Genomic DNA, 27918 nt, shown 5'->3' with positions numbered 1-27918 from the left:
AGATACTTGCTAATGTGCTAAGATGTATAGCTGACAGGTCAGATATTGAGGCTCTAGCTGAAGCTGTGATGACACAGGTGGATGCTGATTTTTCAGCAAGTAGCTTACTACGGGGCTATCAAAAGCCCCCTCAATTACCATCTAGAAGTTTCTTCTTGGCTTTGTGTGTGTTTTCAGTTGTTCTGTACTGTAAAGAAGGGAATAAGCAACTTGAGTTGATAAGTTTCCCTCTGTAAACTAAAAAAAAAATGTGGTTAAAACTTCTCCCAGACACCGTAATACTCTCAGTTATGACTGTGGATATAGAACATATCATACTGCTGAAATCTTGAGAGATCTTGAGTTAGACTAAGACTTTAACACAAATGCAAATGTTTAGCCCAGTTCTTAATCCCAGCAGGAAGAAGTAAAGTGTATGATGCCTGTTGCACCTAGCTACTCTTTTCATATGAGTCAGGAACAGCAAGAAAGCTAGTGACCAACCTTGCATTTTATAGAGGCAAACAAGATGAAGATTTTGATACATGGTACACACACATTTACTTAAAAATATAATACTATTTTAACAGTTCAAAGCAATGCTTTGTGTTTTTTTTTTTTTTTTTCCTGTATTACACTCGTAAGTACACTAGAACTTAGAATTTTATACTAGAATTTGTTCTTTGTCAGTGTCATGGACTTCATCTTACAGCCCATTTTTTTTCTGCACTAGGTAGGTGAGCATCTTAAAGATGATTTTGTCAAAGACTGGTCTCTTTACATGTTTAATGGTCAGAGAGCCCTGAAACTCAAGATCACAGAAACCAGTGAAGCGTTTTCAAAAGAGCTAGAAGAAGATTCTGAATTTCACTCCACACTCTACCATATGCTTAAAGACTTTGCCAGCAAAGAAGCAATTGATAGAGTGAGTACAGCTAACTTCCTGTTTATTGATGTTGTATTTCAGCTGCTCCTTGCTACAAGAGTTTTAACATACTCATAAATACTGCATGCTTTCCTTTAAAACTTTATTATCAAAAGCTTTCAATAAAGTTACATTTTAAGTCTTTAATCGTTTTCTATTCAAATTATTGGAACAGGTTTAATGACTAAAGTGTAACCATCTTATTTTTGTTAAAATAAGTTATTTATTCTCTTGTGGCTGGACCATTTAGTCATGCCTACTGTTAGCTATGTTCAAAATCACTAACTGTTTTATTCTATATCTGAATGGAATTAAGACACTCTTAGGTACTTGAAAAGAACTTCTGTCAGAATAAGGAAAAAATATTTTCTCAATTTCAAGTCACACTTAAAAAAAAATCCCCCGCTAACACCCACAACCCAAACAAACCAACTGAAACATGTAACCTTAAATACAGTATCTCAGCTTCTCATACTGTCAACCAGAACTCAGAAGGATAACTTTACAAAATTCAGAACCTTTGTTATACTGGGGGTGGTCCATTGTGTTGAAGTCCTGTATACGGCCACAACAGTTGCTGTAGTGAAGTCCAGGAGTCCCCAGTGCCGACAGGTGCTGCATCTGCTGGTCTTTGAAGAGACAACCCAGTGAGGAAGCTTGTAAAAGCAGCAAGCAGTACCAGGATGGAAACAGAAACCCAGAGAGTTTTGTTAGCGTTGGAAAAGGAAGTCTTGAAATGGGATGCCCATGATGACACTAAGTTGCACCTGTAGAAAAGAGTAAGTCATGTAGTAGTTCCATCTTTCTTCAAAAATAGGAACCCCTCTCCCCACCCTTACCCCAAAAACAAAACAAACCAAAGCTTATAACAAACAACGATCAGAAGTGACAAGGTAGCTGATGCATTGGGAGCTATGTACAGTGATAGCTTGCATTTCAAAGACTTCAGTTAACTAGTTTTTGATAAGCTGTTTAGGTGATGGACTTGACCCATAAGCCCTGTTCAAGCAGCCACGCTCCCTATACCGCACCATATGTCTGAAGAGGATTCACAAATACTACCTTGCAGATTGTGAAGAATTCATCGTGCTTATAGAAAAACACTAAAAGTACTGGCTTAAAGCTTTGTTTTCTAGGGCTTTGGTGCCTTCTGTGAAGTTAGGTGAGGAAAGGCTTCTGCCTAATAGCCAAACTTTAAACCTCTCACAAAATTGGTACCTCTATCCTTTGTCAAACAGTAGGAAGAAAGTATATTTTTCTTGCCATCTTTTCAGTTTTACATACTAGCGTGTAACTGTCTCATTTCCCCTTTGATTGGGAATACTTAAAGTGTAGGTTTAGCATAGGGTATCAATGCAGAACATGCATTCTCTGCACATAAATTGTATAACCCCTTTTCTGTAGGGCAGTTTAGGGGCTTGCAGGGGATGCTTCTTTAGGACAGCACTCTTTTGACCTGTGAGATCCAGAGAAGTTAGCTGCAATGACCCTGTTAATCTTGATAACTACTTGTCCCTCAGTTTGCGTCAAAGCTGCTGTTAAGCATTGCACAGGACTCACTAGTTAAGGTTAGTTATGACTCCCTGGTGGGGTGAGCCTCTGGCACTTTATATTACTCATTCCTGGCTGGTTTGTTTCAAAAGTCAGGATTAACAACCAAGCCATAAGCTACAGCTTTGGTTCCTCTTCCCATGTCCAACCACTACTTTACCTCATGACCATTTTGGGGAATACTTACGCTGTCTCCAGGTTCCATTTTGATGGACAGTTTCCTGTTTCAGAGACGCTTTCCTTTCTTGATGTTTCTTCTTGCACTTCAGCAGGCAATTCTGACTGCTCATTTCTGTAAGCAAGCATCAACAGTTTGAAAGCTTTTCTATCAAGCATTTGATTTCACAGAGCTCGCCCTGCGTTCACTTTATAGCCCTGATCAGGTTAGTGACAGGTGAAGAGTTCATTGAAAATAAACAAACCCTGCATGCATACCTTGGAGGATGTTTCTCTTCAACTTACTTTGTTTCTGAATGTTCATTCTCATACTCTGCCCAGGAATACGTGCTAATGAATCGCTGTAGTGAAGGACGCTTCTCATTTTGCTTTGCTCCTAGTCGGCCCCTGTCATATTTGAAACACATTTGGTTTACTTTTCCCCCAGATACCCAGCATGAAATTAGAAATTCTGCACCAGCTTACTCATTTGGTTGGGACGCAGATAAATAAGCTTCAAAATTAGTTGCCTGATTTTTTTTTTTTTTTTTTATTATTAAACTACATCCATCAGTGTCAGCTGCCTAGTTTTTAGATTTGATTTCTAATGCAAGACAGTCAAGGTAATTTTTCTTCTAGTTTCTCAACCCTTAATTAAAAGGGAAGCTGTAACGTTTAGTCACAAAGGCTTATTTCTGTATTGAAGCACGGGGAACTAACATGAAAGATGTAGCCTAATAATATTATGCCTCAAGATGCTCAATACAGGCACAGTTTGAGCTGAAAAATGTTTAACCCTATTCAAAGAAAAGCCAAGTAACTTTACCAGCTGCTTGATCTCCTGTTGAGTTTATCACTCCATTCATCTCCATCAGTTTCTTGTAGTTGGGCCTAGAGAAGAAGTTTAAGCCACTTTACTGCATTTGCCTTTTCCCACCAAAACCCAGCCAGTTATGAGAAGGGTGAAGCACCTCAATGTCTGGGAACCCTTACTTACCAGCGGTAACCCAACACCTGCATTTCCAGCACTCCTAGGCACTGTTGCAATGCTAACTCTTCGTAGGGATGATGGTGGCTACACAAATAAAAGGCATTACTGGCTCTATCAGGGAATGACTGGATTACTCACTGAGCACACAAACACCATCTGTTGTTGTATGAACTGTATAGAAACTAGAAGTTGTTGCTTAGCTTGAAGTGACACAGAGAGAAGAGTTGAATCATAAGCACAGCCCAAACCATACACTTTTAAAAGCAGCATCTTTCCACAGTAATTGGTCCTCCTACTTCCCCAGGCATCTAAAGTGAAGCTGGATACACAGCTTCCAGCAAAATACCAGAACTGAATATGTCTAAATTCTCCTAATGACCCTCACAGGAGTTCCTACAGTCAATATGAATTTCTCCCATCTATTTTTTCATCTCTCTGCTAAACCCTTCTTCTGTAAGCCCAATGAAAGAACCACATGTGAACAACAGTTTTTAACCACTACAAGAACGCAGAGCCATTTCAGCTTCTGTGGACACCTCATCTACCATAAATGGGACCACATGCAGTTCCCTCAGGCTGGGAGGAGGGTCAATTGAACACATATCCTCGTGTCTGATGACATCAGCCAATATCTGAGACAGAAAACCACTAAGTCATGCATGCATCAGAGCACCAGCACATGACAAGGCAAAGGAAACCACACACAGACGCTTAACACATTTGAAATTTCACATTAACCTTTAAGGGCCATACCTTGAAGTTAAAGGAATTGGATAGCTTTTTATTTGTAGATTCATCTGTGAAGAGATTGAACATCAGAAAGGTTTACAAGAATGTAATGAGCTTTAGTTGGAACTAGAGGTCTGACTTTTTGCGTTAGTTCAGCAGAGAGCTCATCAAATTGCTCCCAGAAAGCAGAAATGAGACTTAAGGGGATAAAAGCTCTCTGTTTCATTAGATAAGTTGTTAACATTCACACATCATACGTCCTCTACAGGGATCAAATTCAACCATTATCAAAGATCAAAGTCAAACGTCCTGTTTTAGGTTAATCTCTTACAGTCAACAGCTTGTAGCCAAAAAGGAAAGAGCAGCCTGTAATTTAGAAGGCTCCTGAGAAAATTTTACTAGTGCACAAGACTGCCCTTTCCACTTATAAAATACATGCTCCATTTTTTTATTTATTTTTTTTAGATTTTAATACTTGTCCTGGAAAAGCCGTAAGTGCACAACACTGTCTGAAAACCTGACCACCGTACCATCTGTGTAAAGGGGGAAATTCAGAGCACCTGCACTTATGGAGTCTGTGATTCATACTCAGAAAAAGAGCAGAAAGCATCTGTAAAGAACAGTCAAAATTCAGCTACTTAGAAATAGCTACTGGGAATGCTCCAGTGTGAGTGAACACCCAAATATTCTACTTGAAAGAAGTAAGATCATCACCACCAAATGCAACGCACTTTTTCTGAAAGCTGCATACTTGTAATGTTTTCACCCTGTCCCAAGATTCCTGGCAATTTATACAGAGTTTACAATTGTTTCCATATTGTTAGCATATTGCCATTTCTTCCTTTGATTTTAGGAAAGGAGGTGCATCAGCTGTATAACCTCTCCACCTAAAGTGTTGACCTTTAATTAGCTAAGGGTCTGTCTGGCCCCTGGCCAGCCATGGAAAGGCTAAGCAGCTTTGCTTAGGTTACCTCGATCTCCAAGAGAGCTAAACGATCTCTCATTCTGGAGCAGGACCTGTTTCAGCTCCTCAAGTTCTGCATGCTCTTTTGTGTACATGCGCTTCAGGTTTTCCACATGTTGAATCATTACTTCCACAGCCTTGCTGACACGGCTCTCCTAAAAGGAAGAGACCAACAGCAGTAGGAAAAAAAAGTGTCTGAGGAACATCTTAATCTAAACATGATGCAGTTTTTTTCCCCTTGACCATCTACTGTCATCTTACATCATTGTGGATTAAAGTGAAACGATTTTGCATCATACTTGCTAAGTTTCACCATCTCTCATCTCATCAAAAACAGTGTGGCCAGCAGGGCAAGGGAGGTGATCCTCCCCTCTGCTCTGCTCTTGTGAGACCCCAGCTGGAGCCCTGTGTTCAGCTCTGGAGCCCCCAGCACAAGAAGGGCACGGACCTGTTCGAACAAGTCCGGAGGAGGACCACAAAGATGATCAAGGGGCTGGAGCACCTTTTCTCTGAAGACAGGCTGAGGGAGTTCGGATTGTTCAGCCTGGAGAAGAGAAGGCTCCAGAGAGACCTTACAGCAGCCTTCCAGTGCCTAAAGGGGGCCTACAGGAAAGCTGGGGAGGGACTCTTTGTCAGGGGGTGTAGTGATAGTTTAAACTCTCTTAGGACAAGGGGGAATTGTTTTAAATCTACCCTAAAAGGGTAGTTTTACGTCAGACATAAGGAAAAACAATTCACTGAGAGAGTGGTGAGGCATTGGCATGGGCTGCCCAGAGAAGCTGTGGATGCCCCATCCCTGGAGGTGTTCAAGGCCAGGCTGGATAGGGCTTTGGGCAGCCTGGTGTGGTGGGAGGTGTCCATGCCCATGGCAGGGGGGTTGGAACTAGGTGATCTGTAAGGTCCCTTCCAACCCAAACAGTTCAATGATCCCATGCCCAAGTTATGCAGGTCTCATTTCTTCAGTGATCCCCCTCACCCTAACATAGTTCAGAACATTTTCTGAATCGTTACAACTCCTCATTAACTTTCTCTGATCTACAGCCTCAACAGGCACCCACATTTACTAGTACTTATTGTCAAGAAAGACTCATACTATTCTTCAGCATTATACTACTACACGTAGCATTTGAGTAGATATTTGTCAACTTGCATAGGTTTAGCATATAAGCCTTGTCCAAAGCCCTGTTAAAATCCTTTCCATAAGGCAGGGATTTACCATTACAGTATAAAGACAATCATTACCACATCCTATTCTTGTACACTCTACTGTATACAGCCCTACGCTGCCTTTTTTTTTTTTTTTTTTTTCAAATCAGCACCACATTTTTGGTTGTGTTTTTGCACAGTGCTAGTGCAATGTAGCTGCTCTTACAATGCCTGAGATTTGTCATAATGATAATGCAAGCAGAGACGTGAGAAGAGAGAGCTAGGACTAAACTGTATCAGTTTGCTTCACATGCATGACATTCACACATTTAGATCTGGAATCAGCAGCCTAGCAAACAGGTAGTGCTATTCCTTAACATCTAGAAGCTTTTGTATAAGACACATGTACATAGTGTTACCTGATTAATAGCTCCCAACATCTCTGCTCTGCTGGCGACTCGGGCTGCATACTGGCTAAGGAACTGCAAGCTTTTCTGCAGCTTCTTAATAATTTCTTGTGCTTGGTTATCTTCTTCACACAAAGGAACTAAAGCCTAAAGAGGCACATTGGTAAGAAAAACAAATATGATCTATTAGTAAGAAGGGCAAACTCAAGTGATGGCACTGAGGGGCTGTGTTCAGGCTCACACAGTCTCAAGATTAGCATCCAACAGTCTCAGCTTACACTAACCTCTAACATCTTTAGAGCATTTGTGATCTCCTTTTTCAAGTTCTCTTCAGCCAAGTCGCGGGATCTTTCTTCAAGCCTCACCCTCTTGTCCAAGGTAAACAAGTCACATTTAAAACCTAGAGACAGTCTCAGAAATTCAGCCTGTTGTGCAGAAGAACAGATTTCAGAATAATCCAAGTGATGCAGACTTTTTTTTTTTTTTTTAAAGTAGATCTGTATATTGAAGTGACATTTGGGAATATGCCCCATGAACAAAGCTACAGGTGAGATACAGAAGAGAAGCAAACATAGCTTGCTTCCCCAAAGACAGTCCTTTCCCTAAAGACAGTCCTCCCATCTGTAGTGGTGGGGGGAAATAACCTGCAACCAGAACAAGTAATATCCTGGCAGCATGCAGTATGTTATCTGTGTCCTTTGGGAGAGAAAAAAAAAAGTCTTAAACCTGCACACTCTGCCTGGGAGGAGGTCACAGCTATGCTCCTCAACACTTACAAACATTTAATTTGCAGTGAATGTTTTGTTCAGCTTTACAGATTTCTACCTTATCTTGTCCCTTCAATAGTTTGTTGAATATGGAAACATATTGTTTATGCCAAGAGGGTTTAGAAAGATTTCAAAAACCAATTTACAGAAATACATCCAATTTGAGCTACTCAGTGGCATTCTTTTTAGATAGAACAAAATATTAGTGATGGCTATCTACAAGATCTTGCTGTTGTCCATGATATCTAAGGATACAAGCAGTTGAGACTTACTTCCACCTCTTTCTCATTAGGCGAATCACTGTAGGATAAGAAGAAAACAACCATGTAACAGACTGTAGCTCTAAATTCATACCTGCAGGTGATCACTGAAAGACAAAACACTTACAGCTCATTTTGCTTTGTTTTATCCCCTTTAATGCCACCTGCAATGGGTGAGCTCCCTGAGAAGAAGAAAAAAGAAGTTCTCAGACCAAAAATGGTTTCTGAAAGCATTTAAAGCTCTAACAGCAGCCATGGCTAAGGTTTCCAGCTCTTGCTGATAAAAGCACTGTGTACCTCAGTACATTGGGGTTAGAATGCCAGCTGAGACTGGAAAGCACTCTTGCACAGAGCCACAGAAGTTAGCTGTTTAGTCAGCTTCAACTAGTATCTTATTAGTATGGGAATGGTTAATTCTAGGCTTTGGTGCAAGTCCTCAGCCCATAGGTTCATCCCCCAGGATGTTACGTGACTTACATCACTAGCTTTTACTCAACTCCAAAAGCAAAAGGTCAGGTGACCACAAAAGTGGAGGTGTCTAAGCACAGATTAGCAGAAACATTGTCCAGCTTATCTATACCATTTTACCCAAAACTCCAGTTAGTGTAAGGGGTGCTGCTTTATAAATCTTTGGGGAGGACATGCATGCCAGTTTCAAATAGCCTAGCTGCTTTGCAACTTCTAAGAAATTCTGTCTAGAGGAAGACTGAGTTAGATCAGTATCTGCAGAAATCAGAAGCAGGTTTTTGCTTGATAACATCTTCCTTTTGTCCACCGCTAGCCCATTCTGATTTTTTAACCGCAGCTACTACCCCTTAAAACAAAAACCCCACATAATAATTGGTGTAGTCCAGGCAGCTCTCTACAGCTGTTTACACAGCTGTTGGCACAAGTGACCAAGGTCTGCACTTCAGTAAGTTATGCAGATTAATTCAACAGCAAACTCTTACCTTTCCTGCTGGGAACTATGGCTGGTGTTACCTCACTCTGCTCTTTATTAGTTTCCTTTTCCAGGCCCATCTCCTAAAAGGAAGTCAGAGAGTAGTTGCAGTAAAGCAACAGCCACAAAAACAGCGGTGGGGCCCGCGCCCTCCTCTGGTAGTCACTGCTCAGTCAAAGCAGTTTGACATTTCAGTGTCACTAGAATTCTTACCGGGTCTTTCTTTAAAAGATTTTGCAGTGAGGTTTTGTGTTCTTCTACCACAGGGCTGAATTCTTTCTTGATTAGATCAGGCCCTGGGAGGAAACATTCCAGAAAACAAGTGTAATAAAAGCAAAACAAGCCTCCAACACACTCAGAGTACTAGCCATTGACCAACAGGTCAAAAACCAAAAACAAATGAAAAACTGTAGCAAATGCCAGTAGAGGACATTAAGGAGAGGCAGGTAAGCATGCTGTAAAGGTATTAAGGAAGGAACGTGATAGTACATTATCTTTGGCTTGAAAATAGTAAGTCACAGTAAGAAGTGCTACACATTTGTGAGACATTCTTCTGATAGTAGTTGCTCTAAGTGAAGCCACAAAAGTAACAGTAATATTCTCTCAGCTAAGTGAATCTCAATTTGCTACCAGCAGGAATTTGTTATTTAGAGAGACCAATTATAATGAATATTTTGATGTCTATTGGCAAGGTAGCAAAAAGGTAGGTAGCAAAAAAAAAAATAATCACATGCACAAATTAATAGCAGAAGGGATGATCGTTTATAATTCTCCTCTTTGCGAAAGATCAGACTTGATCTGATGTTTCACAACATGCTACATCAGCTACTATTACAGTATCCTGAGCATAACCAGATCATGAAATGCACACAGTTGTGGTATTTCAGGAGCCCATAAACTTCAAACATCCTGACACTTGGACTGTCCTTCGTACCTAAAAATGAACTAGCGGACTGATGATAGAGCCAACAAACGAACTCTTTGCCAGAATTGGTAAGTTTGAGAGTTGATGATGCCAGCTCAAATACAACACAAACTTGTAACAACCACAATCTAGAAGTTTAAAACATTCAAAAAGTAAACTACAGAATGACAGCTATTAAAAAGGGATTAATTTTATTTTATTTTATTTTTAAGAAACTGATGAAAATCTCAGAATTACATTAATTTTATGTGCAGCAGTAACTCTGGTAGCTATTTATACCTTTTAAAATATCTAGGTTTTTTTCCTTTCCATTTACATAGTCATGCACACATACACACAGATGCAAGCCAAAGAAACGGCACAAGTAAAAAAAAAAAAGTTTCACATCTGAAGTGCTTTCTCTTTTCAACCTTCACATTGACAGCATCCTCTGCTTAGTCTGCCTTTTGTCCCTGCTGACTTTTTGCAGCAGCCCTAAGTATCTGACCTGGCTCCCAAGCACCTTCAGAAGACATGGTGTGGTATTATTAAAAACCACAGGTGAGATTCATCAGTGTCTCCATTCTAATGCTAGAAAGGCTTTCTATTTGGAGGTGATGTACAACAAGCAGCAGGATCTCAGACTTTAAAGCTAAAGCTATTTGGACTCTTTTTGATCTGTTTTGCATATCTGTTTCCTCCTTGTCAAAGGCACCTACACCAGATATGAAAATTAACTGCAGAGGCAAATCAGTTGAAAGAAAATATATTTAAGTGAGGGGACTAAATTAGATTTCAGGAAGACTACTAAATAAAGAAAACCAAAAGACAACAGCAAAAAGAGATCTCGTATTTAGGTAAAGGTTAAAAAATAACTACAAGCAAGCACACTCATGTATTCTGTGCTGCTTATTCAGATCAACTTTTTAAAAAATAGCTTAAATACACTGTACACACACAGTTTAGTTTTGTTTTACTTTTAGTTTATAAGTGAAATAAGCACCATCAGATCTGGTAAGAATAATTTTTCTGGATGTTTGTGACTATAGAGTTAAGGCAGGATTGTACACAAAGGCCCTGTCCCCATCTCTCCTCCTGACCCACCCCATCTTCTCGTGCTCTGAGCTTCAGTTTTGAAAGAGGAAAACATTTTTTAATCCAGTTGTGTGTCAAACTTTTTAGAACCATGAAAGAGATCATCTTTCTCCTCCTAAAAATTGCATGGGGTTTAGTACCCACACAGTGTTCTGCCAGCTGAGCAAGCATCATGATGTCACTAAGTTGTTTCATGTTTACTTCTTGTAGCACTATAAGGCCACCTGCCTTCTACAACCAGATAGACCTTATTCCTGCTTAGTTCTGGGGAAAGTTTAGAGCGCTTGCAGGTGAAAGCAAGTTGTGAATGTCTGTTGTTGCAAACATCAAGTTATTTTTCTTACTCAGCTTCCTCACATCAAAGATGCACTGGAAGCAAGCTGTTTCCTCACTGCGTGAATGCCAGCGTGGCTGCAGCAGTTACTGTACCTGATACAGAACCAGCAGGATCCTTATTGTTTTTCTCCATTGCTGCGGAAGTTGGCACAACTTCCTCTTTTGCACATGAGTGCTTGGGTGGCTTTTCCTCCATAACAAGACAGCCTAGAACATCAGACAACAGAAGACAGGGCACTTACTGTTCATTAAATGCAGACTTCAGCGTATCTGTTTTGAGACTTTCAGCACAAGAAGTTTACCTGTCTGTACTCCAGTTTAAGGGCTTACCTGTTACTGGCACAGTGCTTTCTGAAGAGGATGTAGGAACTTCTTGGGGTGAAGTTAAGTGATCACTGTCAACAGAAAATTATTTTTCAAATATTGATCCATATTATATAACTACATTAAAGACATCACCCTCCCTTCCCCCCAAAACCTGACCTGGATGGGATCGAGCTGACTGGTATTGATGGCTCTGCACGGTCCATCTTAACAGAAAGAGAGAAAGGTTAGTGTTAGACAAAAGGGTTGCCCCACACATAGAAAAAAAATTATGTCAAAGTTTTTAATAATTACTGCAGCTGTACCTGAATTAGCAGAGAACTGGATGATAAGTGGCTGCAGATTCATCTGCTAGTCTATAGCCACCTGTACATATAACATGCAGCTTGCCATATCATCATTAAGAGTGATAACTTTCTGCAGAAGTCTTACCTCAGGAGTATCACATTTAGAGATATATTTTGGTTCCTGACTTCATGTTTTGCTTCCAACCTGTTTTCAAATGACTGAAGTATAGTACTGAAGATGGTATTACTGTACCACCTTGCTGTCCTAATGCCGTGCATCAGGTTACATCCATTTTCTGAGGTCATAAAGTGCACAGAACTTCACTCAGCTATAGACATCCGACTCATTTAGGTAGATAAAAGCATTACTTTTAACAACTTTACTGAGCAGATGATTTGGAATGCAGAAAACCTGCCTATGGAAGCCTGCCTGTTCTGTTGTGCATTCTAGAGCTCATTTTGGAGTGACGCTTGTTTTCATGATGATATATAACAACTACCTAGGCTTTTCAGAAGGCTTCAGGCCTCCTTCTTTTCATGAAAGTAGCACAGAGGAATGAGAAATAACCTTTTCTTCAGGCAGAGGAGGTGTGGAACCATCCAGCTTTGGATAGCTCCCTACAAATCCCAAGAGCACTACACAAGTGGTGTTGGGAACAGAAAAACCCCATCAGCAAGTGATCACCTAGAGGTATCTGTTATCTTCCTGTTTCCCTTAAACATCCTTGGAGGACCCCAGAAAGGGGTGCTTGCACAGTAGAGAACAAGCTGTTGCTGAACAGCAGATGGCCAAGCCCCTGGGGGCTCTGTACAGCATTGGCTGCTCCCAGCATCAGTAAGTACTTGATCTTTTTCCTCCACAGAGCTTGACTGCCATTGCAGAGTCTATGCCCCAAGCCAGCCAATGTTTCCTCCAAAGCAAATCCAGGCTATTTTTATTCATATTTGAATTCTCTTTTAAGCTTAAGGAAGTAAAACATAGTATTTGTCTTGTCCAGGACATTAGGTCTACAGGAGTAACAGGGAATGAGAAGGTGAAGGGTGAGTAGTATGTTGGAATGAAGCTAAAAGAAACCTGGAGGACAGTTAAAACACATGCACACACCACCCTACCCAGAAAACATATGCCATCTGGAAGCGACCAAAGCAATGCGTTGTTCTACATGCTTCCTCCCTCCCCAGGTGACTCATGGCCAATGATTTTCTGTTTGCAATGAAGCAAAATCCTCAATTCCATTTAAAAAAAATCCATACTAGCTGTTCACATTAGGATTGCACAGGTAAACTTAAAGAGGAAAAACTATAAAACACTTGCTACATTTCCTAATAAAATAGGATTTTGCAGAGCATTAGAAAATGGTTCTTCTTCCTAATAAAAAGATTATAATGGTGAAGATCCTGCATTAGAATCATGATCACTTTCCACCTCCATCCCTTGAATTAGCAAAACAATCTAAAGATCCTCTACCACAGCAGGTAAGTTCTGACCACAATCTTATATAAACTCCATGAAAAAGCATTAATATTTTGGAGACCTTTCTTCTAGTTTTTGAACTACAAGACTTTCATAAAATCAAAACAAGCATAAGAAGCCCAATATTCATCTGGCATCACAAGAACTCCTTTATTTAATAGCCCCTGAACACCTACAATGACAACTCTGACAGAAAAACTCAAGTTACTTACATGCTGAAGGGCTCACTCTGATCAAACACACCTGCAACCACTGTGCAAATAAAAAACCCTAGGGATACTTTTCCTATTAAACGAGGATATTCAAATTTTGCTGCACGTCACAGTTTTTAGGAACAGATACTGGATACAATTCCTTTACCTTTTTCTTTGGGGAAAAGCTTTAATGTTTTCATTTTTCCCCTCTAGAATATTCTCGGTTTTTATATTTGTGTGTGTGTGTGTGTGTGTGTGTGTGCGCGCGCGCGCGTGTGCGTGTGTGTGTAAAAACAAAGAAAGTGACACTTGTGAATCCAGCTGGATTCACAGGAAGCTCCAGAGCTTCATTAGTGCTTCATTAAGCACAGATGTTTCAAACAACTTTGAGAGGCTGTCATTTCCGAGAAGGGCTGGATAAAGCAAGAGCCTCCCTTGGGATTATCCTCTTTAAGGTAATTTAAGTAGCAGCAGCACAAGTGAGGGAATTCCTCACCTCCTCTACTGCAGCCAAAAAGCAGGCTGAAACCATGGGCATTCCCCACCCCTCATACTTTCTACCTTGACTGCACTTTCTGCCTCAAGTCATCACTGGGATGCACAGCACCCAGGGTAGGGTTGCTCACTGGTGTTGCGTGGTTTGTTCCCAGGTTCATCAAAATAGCAGACCAATATCCTTCCATCACTGCCACCAACGCTGGCATTTGTAAAGCTTGTTATAAAACCATGCCTGTGGGGCTGAGGTTTGGATTTCGGCAGCGAGTATTACAGTGCCGTGCACAAAGCACAGCTGAGTGCACTGAGCTGGGGCTCATCAGGCTGCTGCCGTGAAAAAGCTGATTGACAGCTTGAGCTGTGGGAGGGAGTGCTCTGATAGATGCTGGATTCAATACAGCCATGAAGGCATATCTGAGCACGCAGCTGAGGGAAGGTCTCATGTACTGCAAAGATGCTATTTTTCAGCTGTTACATGGTAGCTGTGGGAGAAAGTGCAAAGAAAGGCAGCATTCACAACTAAAACATCCCGTGATTACTTACAGGTGGGTAAGTGAAGTCACTCAGACTTCCCTAGCAAAACTGAGTATTACTGCAGAAATAACACTTGCTTAAGCCTTGAAACCATTAAAAAAAATAAAAATAAAAAATTACTCCCCAGCTAAAAGCATGACCCAGCTGCACATGAACATCAAGACATTTAGGTCCATCCCTACAATATTCCAGGGTTGGGCCCAAGTAGAAGGGAGTGCCCCACAGAAAACAAGCTGTCACAGCACCCTGCTGACTGATGCCAGCTTGATTACAACACTGGTTTACAGCTGCCCAGTCTGGATCTTAAGGGTATTTATAAGGCATAATTACTTGAACCCATTCAAAACCATGTCTGGGGTGTCAGAGACAGCACTCACCTCAGTAAGTGAAGAGTCCATCATTGTAATGGAAACAGGAAGGTCTGCATCAGTATAGTTATCAGCAGAGTATATTTTCCACCTGGCAATACACATTTTATTTGCATATTGCCCAAACAACAGTGAGATATATAGCCTGTTTTCCTTAAGCACATAACAACCAAAGCCACCACTATCTGTAGAGACAGACAGCCAGTCTCTCAGAGAGAGATTCATCACAAACATCAACCCCTCCTCCCCCAGACAGCAAGAACCACCACCTGTCCTTCTCCTAGCCTCCTCCACACTGCACTTCTCTAGAAAAAAGGGGGGAAAAAAAAGTGGCAAAAAGCTTCAAGAACTACTAAGCCTTTTGCTGCAGGCTGCCTGCCTCTGCATCTTCAGGAATATCCTTATCTTTCTTCTTAAATATTCACTGACAATAGTTAGCTAACTTTCATAGCCTTACACTGTTCAATCTGTTTGAAACATCTAAGGAGGCAGCTTGATAGGCAAGATCTCAGAATTCCTGCTCTAAACTCTGCCAAAAAATTGACTCCTCAAAACCAACAGCATTTTGGCTCTTAAGTGAGAGTGTCAATCATAAGTTAAATACTGAAAATAGACACAAGAACACCTACCTCATACCTCAGTTTTCCAAATATCAAACAGGAACACCATCACTGTGCATAGCTGGTGGTCATAGCAGCATTTCAGTGAAGAGTTCTAATATTACTCTTGTGAAAAGGTCCAAGGTGTTACACCCAAAATGCCATTAGCTGAGCACTGAGTGTCCACTGTTTCTTAAGAGATGCCCTACTGTTGAACTCAGTATGTTCTGGGGATACATCATCCCCCAGGACCTGCTAAATCCCATGGATTCTTCCACCCTTCACCATAAAGAGATGTTTTTTGCCATCTTACTTGCACTCTACTGATGTCACATCCGAAGCAGACGTGTGACCCAGATCACAGCTTTCAAATGTGCAGCTGCTAGAGCACTGTCTGCACGGGGGATTCCAGCTGGGCACAGGAGAGTTATCTGGTACCGAGGTCTCCAAGGTCAGAGCATCTGTTGAAAGAGAAAAGTGTGAAGAGCAGTGGTCATAGGAAAAGCTGGACATAGACCTAAGAGTCAAATATTGCCTTAAATGACTAAGATAGTCATTTAGCAGACCAACTTAATAATGATTTAAAATAAGACACCTTTCATCTTGCTGTGAAAGAGGCTAGGTGGGCTTCACATATTTTTGTACATGGAGAAAAAAGTTATAGAAACTTCTTCATAGGACAGTACTGGTCTAGTGAAGCATTGTCTGACAGAGGACAGCAGGAAATAGATTGTTTACTGTGATCTTTTCTGTATTAATATTTGATTGGTGCAAGATGCAAATACCTGCCTTATTTGTGGCTGGATCACAATATTACTGCAAGCTGTAACTACACTGAGATAGCACATGCAGTCAAACAAATTCTTCTTCCATTTCTCCCCAGTATGGCACAGGATTACATCTGAGTATTTTATAGCTTGTACAAGAAGAGTCATTGTGTTGTACACAGCAGAAGAAACACTTTGTTTATAAAATACCAAATGAACTCTGCAGCACAGTGGAATTGTGGGGAAGTACAAATAGCCTAATATACACAGGAGAAGTGTATACTATTACACGATTCTTAAAAGCTGTTACTCATCCAGGTTTTTAAACCAGGATTGGCCCTAGCTCAGTAGCAGGGCATCAGTTGCTACACCACATTGTATTCCAGCCAAGAGGATGAATGGGGAAAACAACTCAAGCCCTGTCAATTCACACTTGCAAGTACTTTGTCAGGAGTATACCTGACTACATGATTTATTACAATACCTCCTTAGGCTTTTTAGGACTCCTGGTAGACTCACAGGCAGTCATCTTTTCAAACCTCTAATGGAAAGCATTAAAGGCATGATTCAGCATCCAATCACATGCAAAATAAGCTAAAGCCAACAGTAGGCTTTCCACAGCTTATTAGCATGTTTAGCACCAGTGAGATTGTTCCATTCCTCCTATTAACTATTTTTGTGTTTCAGGAGAGAGACAGAAGATTGGCCAACACCACTAGGTCTTACCTAGCAGAGGTGTAAGACACCAGTCTGAAATATCTGAGGGCAAGGTCCTGTGAAGTTCAGCGTGCAAGGTGAGTCCTTCACTCCACAGTCTTTTAGGGCAATGGAGCTGATAATGGAAAAGTGGAAAGAGCTGATCTTCAGTCATGTTGAATACACAACTGCCAACAGCTCCCAGCCACCACACACACAGAAATGCATCTGTGTAATAGAATTCTAATTTATACATATATATGTGTATATTTCTTCTTCTAGAAAAGCTTATATCCTTTATGAACAGAATGAATACAAGAAAAGGCAGAATAATTAAAAGTTGAAACTTTACACTTTTGACATCTGTGTTGGTTTCAGCTAGGTTTGGGAGAGGTAAAAGAAATATAAATGGATGGGATAAAAGCAAGACAAGCAGGGTGGAAGAGGGAAGAAACCAAACCAAACCAAAGCCAATCTTTCCTTCTCTACCTCTTCACAAGCCAAATCAACCATGCAGGCCAAGACAGAGAGCACTTCCCCAATGTCTGGCACCTACTAAGCAGAATGTGTTTCCTTTAGCAGAGGCATGAGGACAACTCCAACTTGAGCCCTGGTGCATGCAGAGAAGGTGCTGCCTGCCTGCCTCACAAACATACACCACCTATTTGCTGGTTAGTGCTGAAGAGGTATCATGTGAAGTTGGTTGGAAGAAACTTCTGAAATAACATTAACACAGCTGCAATTTACTAAGTGTTGCATAAACAACAAGTAATGGAAGAGAAATTAAAGAGTGCATCTCCATTTTCAGCTTCTGATCCTTCTCAAAAGGCAATTTAACAAGTGCCTATATTTTGTCACAGAGACTGCTCAAAATCAATAGGAAACTAACTTTGCAATAAAGTTTTGAATATACTTTTGTATATGTGCATGCGTGTGCATCTACACATTTTATATATACACATTAAAAAAAAGTAGTTTGTTTGACCTGGCAAAGTCTCTCACAAGGAGACTTATTTCCTCCAGGTCATGAAAGAACATACAAACAAAGCAAGTACCACATTTTAGCAGGCTTGGCAGTGATCAGAACAAACACTTACCTTCCTCTTCACTGGCTCAGCTGATGTAGGCAGTAGACCGTAATCAGATCCTTCATCTACACAGTGCTGTTGCAATAGAGAAACAGTGTAAGGAAAGTAGGCATAGGAGATTTGGGGAAAAAAAAGGAATACTACAACTGATTGTGAACAAAAATGGAATTTTATCTTTCCAGCTGAACTATTTTCAGTTATCGGGAAAAATATGCAGTTGTTTCCCCATGCTAGTTTCAGCCTTTATTTCTTCAGACCATTATGCACAAATACATGTTTTATTCTCGTGCAGCTGGTCCACAGTTCTGATTCTGCTCCTCTGATGTCCCTGTTACCGCTTAAGATACATTTTAGGATCTTCTGCTTGTCTTCATAAATACTTTGTTATTCTGTGTTAAATCTAGACTGCTCAGATGCTGAGCTACAGCGTTCTTTACTAGAGCCAGTTGGGAAAAAAATCTTCCCACTATAACTCCCCCTCCACCCCCTCCTAAAGTTGAAGAAAGTATATTTATTCAAAGCAGAGTATTCCAGAGTTATATAACTTCCAGCATATTTCCACAGAGGGGCATGAAGGTAATAACTATTTTACTGGATATTCCAATGCCTGGATATTGGAAGTGTTTTATAACAAAATTTTAAGCAGTTATTTGGAAGACTGCCTGCAGAAGAGAGGGCTGATTGTGGGGGACAACTCACACCATCCCATCAAGGAAGGTTTCCCTCACCTACATTAAGCATGATTGTGAACAACTGTTTACAGCCAACACAGCTGTTTACAACACCACACCACTGCTGTAAGTTTGAGCCCATCTTTTCAAAAAGGTTGAAGGTAAATGATGTGTATTGTAGATCAGTACAGAGAGTTCACTTTGTCTCCACAGCCAAAAAGAAGAAAGCTGCTGCCAAATTACTTGCAGTTCACCTCAGCTATAGATGTCCTTCCACCAGAACATGTAGTGTGCAAACCTACCTTTTCTTCTCCTACCAGACAAGCTTCATACCTGGCACTGCCATTCACAGAGTCGTCCTTTAAGCAGTTCCCCTCTCAGTGCATTAACAGTAGCTATGAAGAGACATTTACAAGTCTTAGAGGGTCCCTTATAATTTGAGAAGGAACAGTACAGCATTAAAGTGCCTGTAACCCAACTGCTGCCTGTCACAAACCCATTATATTTCACTTTGGCCCAGTCATATCTACATCAGTTTTCACAGAAAGAGTTTTTACCTTTTGTTTTGCAAGTTCCACCATACAGAAGACCTGGGCACTTTTTTCCACGTGCTTATGTTTCCCTTGTTCTACTCTAAAGCGAGGGGTTAATTCCCAGTGCCATCAGTGTTAATGTGCTACAGTTCCCTGTGGAAATGGATGACTCCATTACAGCTCTACAGAAGAAGCATTTGTACAAAAGTTTTCAGGCAATCATGGAGTAGTTTAGGTCGGAAGGGACCTTAAAGACCATCCAGTTCTAACCCCACTGCCATGGGCAGGGACACCTCCCACTAGGCCAAGACCAGGTTGGGTTGGATGGGGGCTTTGGGCATCCTGAACACTTCTAGAAAAGGCCTTAAAGTAGAGTAGATGGGCTTTATTTCATACTTAGAAACATTCTTTCTCCAAGTTTGATAAACAGAGGCAGCCCCTGGTGTGTTTTGTTGTTGTTGTTGTTGTTTTTTGTTTTTTACACCTTGATACAAGTCTACTGTAGCTTTTATATCACATCTAATATTGAGGGACTGGAGAGGAGGAAGAAAATACTTCATTAGCACTGTCACCTCAGTGCCCAAGCAAAATTTGAACACTACTCTCAGTGGCTCTTTCAGGCTTTTTTCACTGTATAGTGGCTGTAGCCATTAGCTGCAAGTCATGGTTACGTGGGCCTGGCCAACATGGGTTGAGTAGAAGCTTCTTCAGCCAACATATTACCCAATTTCTTATCTCTTATCATGCAGGTAGGGAAAGTAGGGAAACAGAATGGGGAGGAAGGGGAAAAAAAAAAAAAAAAAAAAAACAACAACAACAAAAAAAAACAGTTCTTTAGTCAGAAGGGGCACTAGACCTGGCTTTCTGCAGGAACCAGTGTAGAGCACTGTCCTTCCCCTACCCCCCATCCTTGTTTCTGTCCTGTTCTTTATAAGATCTTCCAACTTCTCTACAGATCTACCTGTTTACTTCTATCTATCTACAAAAACACTTCTGCAAACTACCTAGAATCATTTAAGAAAGGATGAGACTTTGGCTGTAAAGTTGGTAGGGCTTTTGATTTTGTTTCTTTGCTGTTTTGGTTTGGGTTTTGTGGGTCAGTGGCACCAATCTCTCTCTTCCACAGTGTCTGAGGTTCTCTCTTTTTATTGATGCTAACTTGCTTTGCAGAAGTGCTTTATCAATTCAGAGCTGAAGAAAATACATTTCCATTGCCATGACTCTTGCTAAAAAAACACCCCACAGTTTGAAGAAAACAGTAGACATGAAAGGAACATGAACATACACGTGCAGACAATGCCAAAACATTGGTCACAAGTCAGCAAGCACAGCTTGGGGCTCTGGTTGCCACATCAGTACCATAGAGCTAAGGCATAGGAATCAGTGTAGTTTTTCTACAAGACAAATTGTAGTTTCACTGAAATGTGTTTAAAACACACACATCCCTTAAGCTTTTTGCCTATCATAAATTATATTTTGCATTGCATTCGGAAATGCATGCCTGATGCCAAATGTTCAGTGGGCTTAAAAGCAGTCAGCTGTTCTCCCCAGCAGCAATAGGTTCTTCAGCATTTGGAAGAAAAAATCCACGTGATGGAATTAAGCCATTACCTTATGTAAGTGTCCAGCCTTTTGTGCAAGCAAGGAAGATGTAGTATGAAGTTTTCATGGTTCCACAGCAGAAGTTGCACATGCACAATGCAATAACACTATTGCTTTCCACCAAAGAAAGCAGCTTTTGCATACCACACAGTTATTTAGGTACACAGAGCAAATCCAAACAGTAAGAGGAATGTAGAGCATAAAAATCAAGTCTCCTCGGTACAGAAAGCTTAGACCGTTAGGAGTAAGGTGGGCTACTCAGGTATGCGAACAGCACCTTCAGTAAAGAAGTGCTATCCATGGAGTTACTAAGCCTTCTTCATATGGCAGGAGATTGTTTTAGGAGTCTGCAGCTGCAGCACAGCCCAACAGCCACTCATGGGAATCCCACCTGACACACTTTCACAGACCATTTTACCACCAGGTGACCCACAGGTCAGCCTTATTCCCCTTCATCACAAATAATCAGCTAAGGATTCGCCCATGCAAGAGCGAATGCTGGTACATTGCCAAGAGTTACTCACTTTTCTGCTCTTCCACCTTTTCTTGAAGCAACTGGCAAGTGCTTGTTAAAGCTGCATTCACATCCTTGAGATTTTGCTGCTCAGAAATGGCTTCCTCTAACTTGCATTTTAAGGATGCGGCTTCCTCACAAGCAGAGTGAAAGGCTTCAACTTGATCCTTTGCCTAAGCAAGAAACAATATTTAGAAAAAAAAAAAAGGAGGAAAAATAAATAAAAAAGATCAGCCTGGTTAATACAAGGAGACTACATTTCATGTAAATGAAACTGAACTGCATCTGTTCTCTCTCAGGAAGTGATAAAGCTCCCTCTGAACTTCTGCATTTTTACAGTTGGGGTGGACTGTGTATGGAAGCTATTTTTGGCTTTTTTCTCTTTTTTTTTTTTAAGCCACCACAAATATGCAATGCTGCCTCTTTCATCAGCAAACTGTTGTCACCACCCCCTCAAATTTTACTTCCTCTGCTGGTTCCACTTTTGCAGTGAGGCACTCCATTCCGAACACACGATTTCCTTTCTCAAGAGCAGCAATGCATTGTATATAGCATTCTGCATTTGCTTGCTTGTTTTCTGTGTAGAATAAACTAGGTCCTCTCTTACCTGTTTGCTAGCATCCTCAAGCTGCTTTGTAGCTTTCTGCAGCTCTAAACCAAGGGCTTCTGCCTGGCCAGCAGCTTCTTCTTGCAACTGTTTGACAGTTTCTATCTCACGTTGTCTGCAGGTTGCAAGAGCACAAACCACAATCCGTTACTGACATTTTAGAGCAGGCATGCCTGGGAGATGACACACACTAGCTGTTGAGATGTGCATTAAAGACCATATTCAGCCATCACACATCATGGCTCCCCACGATCCAGCACCAGGGAGTTTGCACTAAGCAAGAACAATTTAACCTGGTAGTCAGACAAGTTTTCTCCCTCTAACAGCCCTGAAAGTAGGAAGGGAATGGAGGTTTTCCCTGGTTTCTTCCTAGCTAAGCAGTGAAAGGTCTGTGCCATCCCCAGACAGCTGGGTACCATAGTGGAAGCTTGGAGATTACCTAGAGACACTAGATAAAAAGCTTAGTTGACCAAGTTGTGAAAAAATTTTCCAGTTTGGTCAAAATAACTGAATATTGAGTCAATTGTCCTGGCAAAATAAAAAATGGAGTTATGACTACAGGTACACAGCTAATTAGTTTCCAAGTGATTCAGATGGTATTTCACTTGACAGTGAGCAGATGCCATACCGCAGGACCAGTGCTAAACACAATTGCTTTTGAGAAACCTCTTCTTTTTCACTGCAAAACAACCCTTGCCCTCTTATTCTCTAACTTTTATATGTTTTTATTTTTCCTTGTTGCTATCACCACAAAGAGTGGTAATGCAGTGAGAATCAAGAAACCAAGCTGTCAGTATTTTTATCAGCTCTTTTCTGACTGAAGGAAAAGCAGGTGGGAGGTCTACATTAACAATGTGAGTTGAATATAAGTAATGTAAAAGAGCAGTATGACTGCTCTGTGTTAGCTCTCAGGGATGCAAAGCCCTAGTAATCTACTTGCACCCTGAACCCAAGTAAGGGCAAGCATGCAAAAATTTACAATTTAGTGTAGGATGGTGGAAAGCTGACACTATGAGTAAGTCTATGTTGAAACAAGACAATGAATCCAGATCAATTGTTCTGGAAAAACAAACAAAAACCTTAACTTGACTAGCTACTTTCCTGAATGTCTAGGAGAGGTGGGAGGGAAGAAGTACAAGGGTTTACATCTACAAATATGGCAGCAAAAGACAGCAACATCAAAGCTCCCAGCAGGAACTATGGGCTAATAAACTCAGATTTAGAGTTATATTTTCATATGTAATGAGGTAACTCACTGCCTCAGTTTCTCAACGGTATAGCTGCAGTAATGCTAGAAACACCAATACCCAGATGTATGTATTTTACAGATCTTCAGCTTCACACACAACCAGCAGTTTATTTAATGGTTGCATCTGCTAGGTAGGCAGCATTCCTACCCCTTTTACCCACTTTTAACTGTTCAGTTTGTGGTCTTCCCTGGTGTTTTCAGAGACATCTCCAAGCTCATATGTTAATTCATACACAAGCCTTAACTCCCACATGGAGAACGGATCTGGGTTTAGCATAATATTACACTAAAACAGCAGATTTCCTCCATGGCAAAAAAAAAAAGGGGGGGTGGCCTTCAGAATTCAGTAAATTTTGTTCCACAACACAATTTAAACAAATAAATGAAACACATCTGCTTTAAAGGGATACCTGGCAGAGAGCTCTTTCCTTAGGTGAAGTTGCTCTGTCCTGTTTCGCCTCAGGTTGCTTGCCATTCGAATAAAATCTTTATCTAGAGATTCTTTGTATTTTTGCAAGAGGTGAAGTTTCTGGATCCAAAGATGTCTTTTTTCCCCTAGCTCTTGCCTGAGAACCTGTGGAATTTTGAAATCGAGTTGCCACCTGGTTAGATGAGGAGCAGAGACAGAGGGTAAACCAGAGCCCTGAATTACACACTGAACTGATTTCCCTGCTTCACCGTATCATCACCCAACACTGCCAGCAATAATGCAGAGGAGAATTGACAAAACCTAACCTTCAGACCTGTGCTTTATCACTTCTAGAACTGATGGGATGTGGGGACAGACAGGCTAAGCTCCTGTCAAGCATTAGTACTTTCAGAGCAGTAATATTTTTTTAATTTTTTTTTTTTTTTAAACAAGAGATCTGAAGCATTCTGTATCCCAGTTCAACTTGGCAAACAGCTTCTACTTTTTTTTCCAAAAAAAAAACCACACACAAAAAAAAAACCTTCTAAGACAGAAACCACACTCAGCCTTTTTTTCCAATCTAGGGTGTACAGATAGCAAAATTAATATATGGTTAACTAGCACTTATAGTAAGCAGACACTAAGAGTGGCAGAGGATTACATGGTTCACAAGGAAGTTGTAAAAACTTCCTTTAGAAAGATGCCCAACAACAAAAACGTACTTGGTAAAGGAAAAGTTTTAATAATGACCATCTTGCAGAAATCTAAATTTCTATGACCTCTTCTTCAACATCCAGTTAAGTCCATTGGAACTGATTTGAATGCATATTACTGCTGAAGTGTGTGTGTGTGGGAACAACCCACCACAATAAAGTTCCCATTTCATTTTGTCATACGTCTCTAGTAGGTTAAGTCTATCCAAGGAATGACTCCTGTGACAAAGATTTCCTTTTCCAAATCAGAGGTGAAATTGGAAGAAGGAGAAGATGATTTACAAAAAACAAAAATAAAAAATGAAACTTTAAGTGATGTTGCATTGACTGTATTTCTCTGAACAGTGATTTGCAATATAAAGTATTGTGAAATAAAAATAGTCCTTTTTCTCTGACGTAATTCAACTGAATGTGCAAAATGGAGGCCTCAGCTTATAAAGAATGCTTAACTACAGATCCCATTTCTGTGATGTTATATTAATTCGAAGGGGAGAAATGATCCTACAGATGTAGGACATGTTATTTCTTTGTAAATTAGAGTTTAATATTGATCATGAGCTTCAAAAAAAAAAAAAAAAAAAAAAAAGTGTAGCACATCAAGTATCACACCATAGAAAAGAGCCTGAACTGCTTCACTAGATAGGTTTACTGGAATGACATGGGATGTGACCACGTGCAAATGCCCACATCCTGAAGATAAGTTTCTCAGCCAAGGCAGTCAGCAGCTGCTGTTAGAAATACCATAGTTTTGACGCACAAGTGGCACAGGCTTATCAGGGCACATGTACAGTGTAGCACAGTTATCTTCCAGCAGGAAAGGGGCAAAAAGTTTTTACTGCTACCATCTACATATATGCTTATGTATATACATAGAAAAACACAGGCTCAATTAAAATTTACTTTGGGTATAATTTAAAATGAACCAGCAAAACATGCCCATAATATATTTTACAGAATATAGAGGGTGAGGGAAAAAAAAAAGTGTTAGGCTTCAAGTTCCACTGCATAGTCCAAGATTTCATTTATATTTCTAAAAAAAAAATTTCCGTAAGACTACAAGAAGCTACCTTGTTGTTTAACTCCCTATAACATATTTCCCCCACATCCATCTTTTTCCAGGTAGATGAAGACAATATGCTTAACATGAAGACAATTCCCAACCCCAATGTTCAAGAATCACAGGACCTTTTATTTTTAAAGCATCTTTCTCTTTCTTGAACCTTTGCTAGCTTAGTTTCCAATTGCATCACTTTAGGCGAGAGAATGGGATTTCCCACAGCCAACACTTATACCAAAAAAATTCAACTTTACTTGTTTAATAGGAATACAGCTTTGGCATGAATGATAAGGTAACCAGTATCTTTCAGATGTGAAGTTTTGAAGGAGGAAGTCTTTAATTAAATATAAAAAAGTTATAACAATGCACAAGACAGCAGTTTCCTTGATTTGACTTAGAGACATGCTGGGGTGAATAAAATGAGACTCTGGCACCTTCTCCCAGGGGAAGCTTTCAGGATTTAAAACCAGAAAAAAGGAAAAAAATAGAGACAAAGCTATGAGTAAGATGACCATTTGAGAAACTGCTATTACATGGAAAATGGTGGGAGTGTGAGTGAGGTGCAGCGAGCAAACAAGAGCAAGACGGTTAAGCAGTATCCACAGACTGCTGCTTACATGAGGAAGTTATTCTTGCCACAGTTACTTTGAGCACAAGCATACATTATGCAAGATGAAGTATAAAATATTTTTGTAATAACCTTTCTTGAGGCATATCCAGCAAGAGCTAAACATTTTGTCTTTCAAAAAGGCAAACCTGGTGATAGGACTGATTTGAGAAACTGGTTAAAAACCCTTCCTTCCTGCTCCTCCTATTGGAGGAACCATCCATTGCAGTAGTCAAACAGAACATGGGAAAAAAAACTAGTGCTTGAGAAACAAGTTTCATACAGTGGGCAGAAAAGCTTAATTGTCATCTGACCTCATTTTCTTTTTCAAATCTACTTGCATCATCTACCCTTTCCTTCAAGCATAGCTTTATCAAAGCGATAAGTTAATCAAAGTGCTAAGTTGCACTAGATAAGTCAGGAAAAGCACAGCACTTAAACGAAGAGCTATTATTTCCCCCCTCCCCCCCAAAAAAAAAAAAAAAAATTATAACAAGAGATACTTCTCTATACAGCCATATCTAACCCACAGATGGACTGTTATGACCTCAAGTAACATACATAGCACGCAACAGTAAGATACTGGGACTGTGCAAAAATTTTAGGCAGGTACGTCAGAAAATAGCTTCAGAGAAAGAGTTACTTACTACAAGTTTTCTTTCCCAGGCCTGCTGCATGTTCACATCAGGATCGTCTATCCATTGTAAAGATGTCATGACAAGTTCCTCCAATTCAGAGGCTTCTTCTTGCTGCAAAATAAGATAAAATTAAATTAAAATTAAAAATCAAACCCTGGCATTTCTAACACTAATCTGAAATAGTGCTGCCCAGAATTACCTATCTGATACACAGTGGTAGATGGGATGCCAACTGATACTGTTAGGGTAAATATGCCCCACCTCCACCACCTAAGAAGCTGTTTTTTTTTTTTTGTTTGTTTGTTTTTTTTTTTTTCCCCCTAAAAAGAGTAAACATGAGCCAATTATTAGTGTTTGGGGAGGCCCTAATTAAAAGGCTGACAACAGACTACATCATTATTCACGTAAACTATGCCACTGACCAGGTTTTGCATAACAAGCTTAAATTTTTCTCCCGCATATTCAGGTCCCTGAAGTAAGAACAGTACTTCACGGTCCAGTGTTTCATCCAGGGACATCCATTCAGCCTTGGTAATCTTTCAAGAGAGAGAAGAGACAGCTAGCTTATTTTGACATCTTATTACAGACTGGTATCAGTGACATTTAGACTTTTCCAACATATCCCTGCATTGTATTTACCAGAAGGTCAGAGCTACTGAAACTTTTAGCTTGTAAGAGCTTTTCAAAACCATCTTGTCATGGAGATATATATATATATATTTTTTTTTTAAAGGCAAGCCAAGCTCCTGAGTGATCCAATGCAAATTTTCATGTCAAAAGCAGGCAAGAGGAAGTCAAAAATTAGGTATCCTTATTTGGAGTAGGCTTTACTAAGGGAAGAATAAACAGAGCACTAACTTGGCTTTACAGGTGATTTAGTGGAATTGTGTCTCCCTACAGTATTTGAGAGGTAAACACAGTGACTCACTGCATCTGTAATAGGTGACAATACATTAATTTTGAAACAGAATCTGCCTCACAAAATAGACCTTTCATTTCTGGGCCTGCATTTTCAGTCCCACCAAGGATTTTCTTCTTCAGATGCTACCTCTTTGCAAATGCACCAAACGCAAAAGTATATAGCAGTATGAGGAAATCTAAGAAGAAGAAAAAAAAGTGTGCTGTTGCAGTGATTTTATTTTTGATCAGTTCTGCTGAACAATTTGTATCTGCAGGGGAGACCAAACTTCCAGCATCACGTGAATTGTTTCTGACCAAATGCATAGTTACTAGCTAGGAACTGCAGAGGACACGGGACGCTACAACTCCAAACCAACAGGCTTAACTGCAGCATTAAGATTCTGTCAGCCTGTGCCAGGCTTCTATGAAGAATGCCTCTCCT

At 40.3% G+C, this 27918-nt stretch overlaps 2 protein-coding genes across 6 annotated transcripts in view; one reads left to right on the top strand and one right to left on the bottom strand.

Annotated features, from left to right (window-relative positions):
- Window positions 1–17662, top strand: part of LOC309884735 (GTPase KRas) — a 69015-nt gene extending 51353 nt beyond the window's left edge. For 2 of the 5 annotated variants that reach the window (XM_082773978.1, XM_082773975.1), the window contains one exon: window positions 713–1005. In XM_082773978.1, coding sequence (XP_082630104.1) covers window positions 713–982 — 270 coding nt within the window. In that variant the 3' untranslated portion in view covers window positions 983–1005. Of the gene's footprint in view, window positions 1–712; window positions 1006–4796; window positions 5284–16879; window positions 16987–17467 lie in introns of those variants that run through there. The other 3 variants (XR_014318679.1, XR_014318680.1, XM_082773976.1) reach the window with 3 other exon arrangements.
- Window positions 1424–27918, bottom strand: part of IRAG2 (inositol 1,4,5-triphosphate receptor associated 2) — a gene marked incomplete at its 5' end in the record, with an annotated part of 38326 nt that continues 11831 nt past the window's right edge. Inside the window, 26 exons of the mRNA XM_082773964.1 lie at window positions 1424–1671; window positions 2643–2747; window positions 2918–3019; window positions 3438–3502; window positions 3609–3686; window positions 4356–4399; window positions 5303–5450; window positions 6861–6995; window positions 7133–7273; window positions 7888–7915; window positions 8003–8057; window positions 8826–8898; window positions 9029–9111; window positions 11244–11357; window positions 11481–11545; window positions 11634–11680; window positions 14836–14917; window positions 15739–15886; window positions 16919–17024; window positions 17986–18051; window positions 18981–19042; window positions 21307–21469; window positions 21904–22018; window positions 23563–23726; window positions 26586–26687; window positions 26999–27112. Of these exons, the coding sequence (XP_082630090.1) occupies window positions 1428–1671; window positions 2643–2747; window positions 2918–3019; window positions 3438–3502; window positions 3609–3686; window positions 4356–4399; window positions 5303–5450; window positions 6861–6995; window positions 7133–7273; window positions 7888–7915; window positions 8003–8057; window positions 8826–8898; window positions 9029–9111; window positions 11244–11357; window positions 11481–11545; window positions 11634–11680; window positions 14836–14917; window positions 15739–15886; window positions 16919–17024; window positions 17986–18051; window positions 18981–19042; window positions 21307–21469; window positions 21904–22018; window positions 23563–23726; window positions 26586–26687; window positions 26999–27112 (2649 nt within the window). The 3' untranslated portion in view covers window positions 1424–1427. The remainder of the gene's footprint in view (window positions 1672–2642; window positions 2748–2917; window positions 3020–3437; window positions 3503–3608; window positions 3687–4355; window positions 4400–5302; window positions 5451–6860; window positions 6996–7132; window positions 7274–7887; window positions 7916–8002; window positions 8058–8825; window positions 8899–9028; window positions 9112–11243; window positions 11358–11480; window positions 11546–11633; window positions 11681–14835; window positions 14918–15738; window positions 15887–16918; window positions 17025–17985; window positions 18052–18980; window positions 19043–21306; window positions 21470–21903; window positions 22019–23562; window positions 23727–26585; window positions 26688–26998; window positions 27113–27918) is intronic.

The sequence above is a fragment of the Aythya marila genome, assembly GCF_965140915.1.
Source record: "Aythya marila genome assembly, chromosome: 1".
Lineage (NCBI taxonomy): Eukaryota > Metazoa > Chordata > Aves > Anseriformes > Anatidae > Aythya > Aythya marila.
Note: the sequence above shows the minus strand (reverse complement) of the source record. Positions and strands in the feature narration are given on the sequence as shown.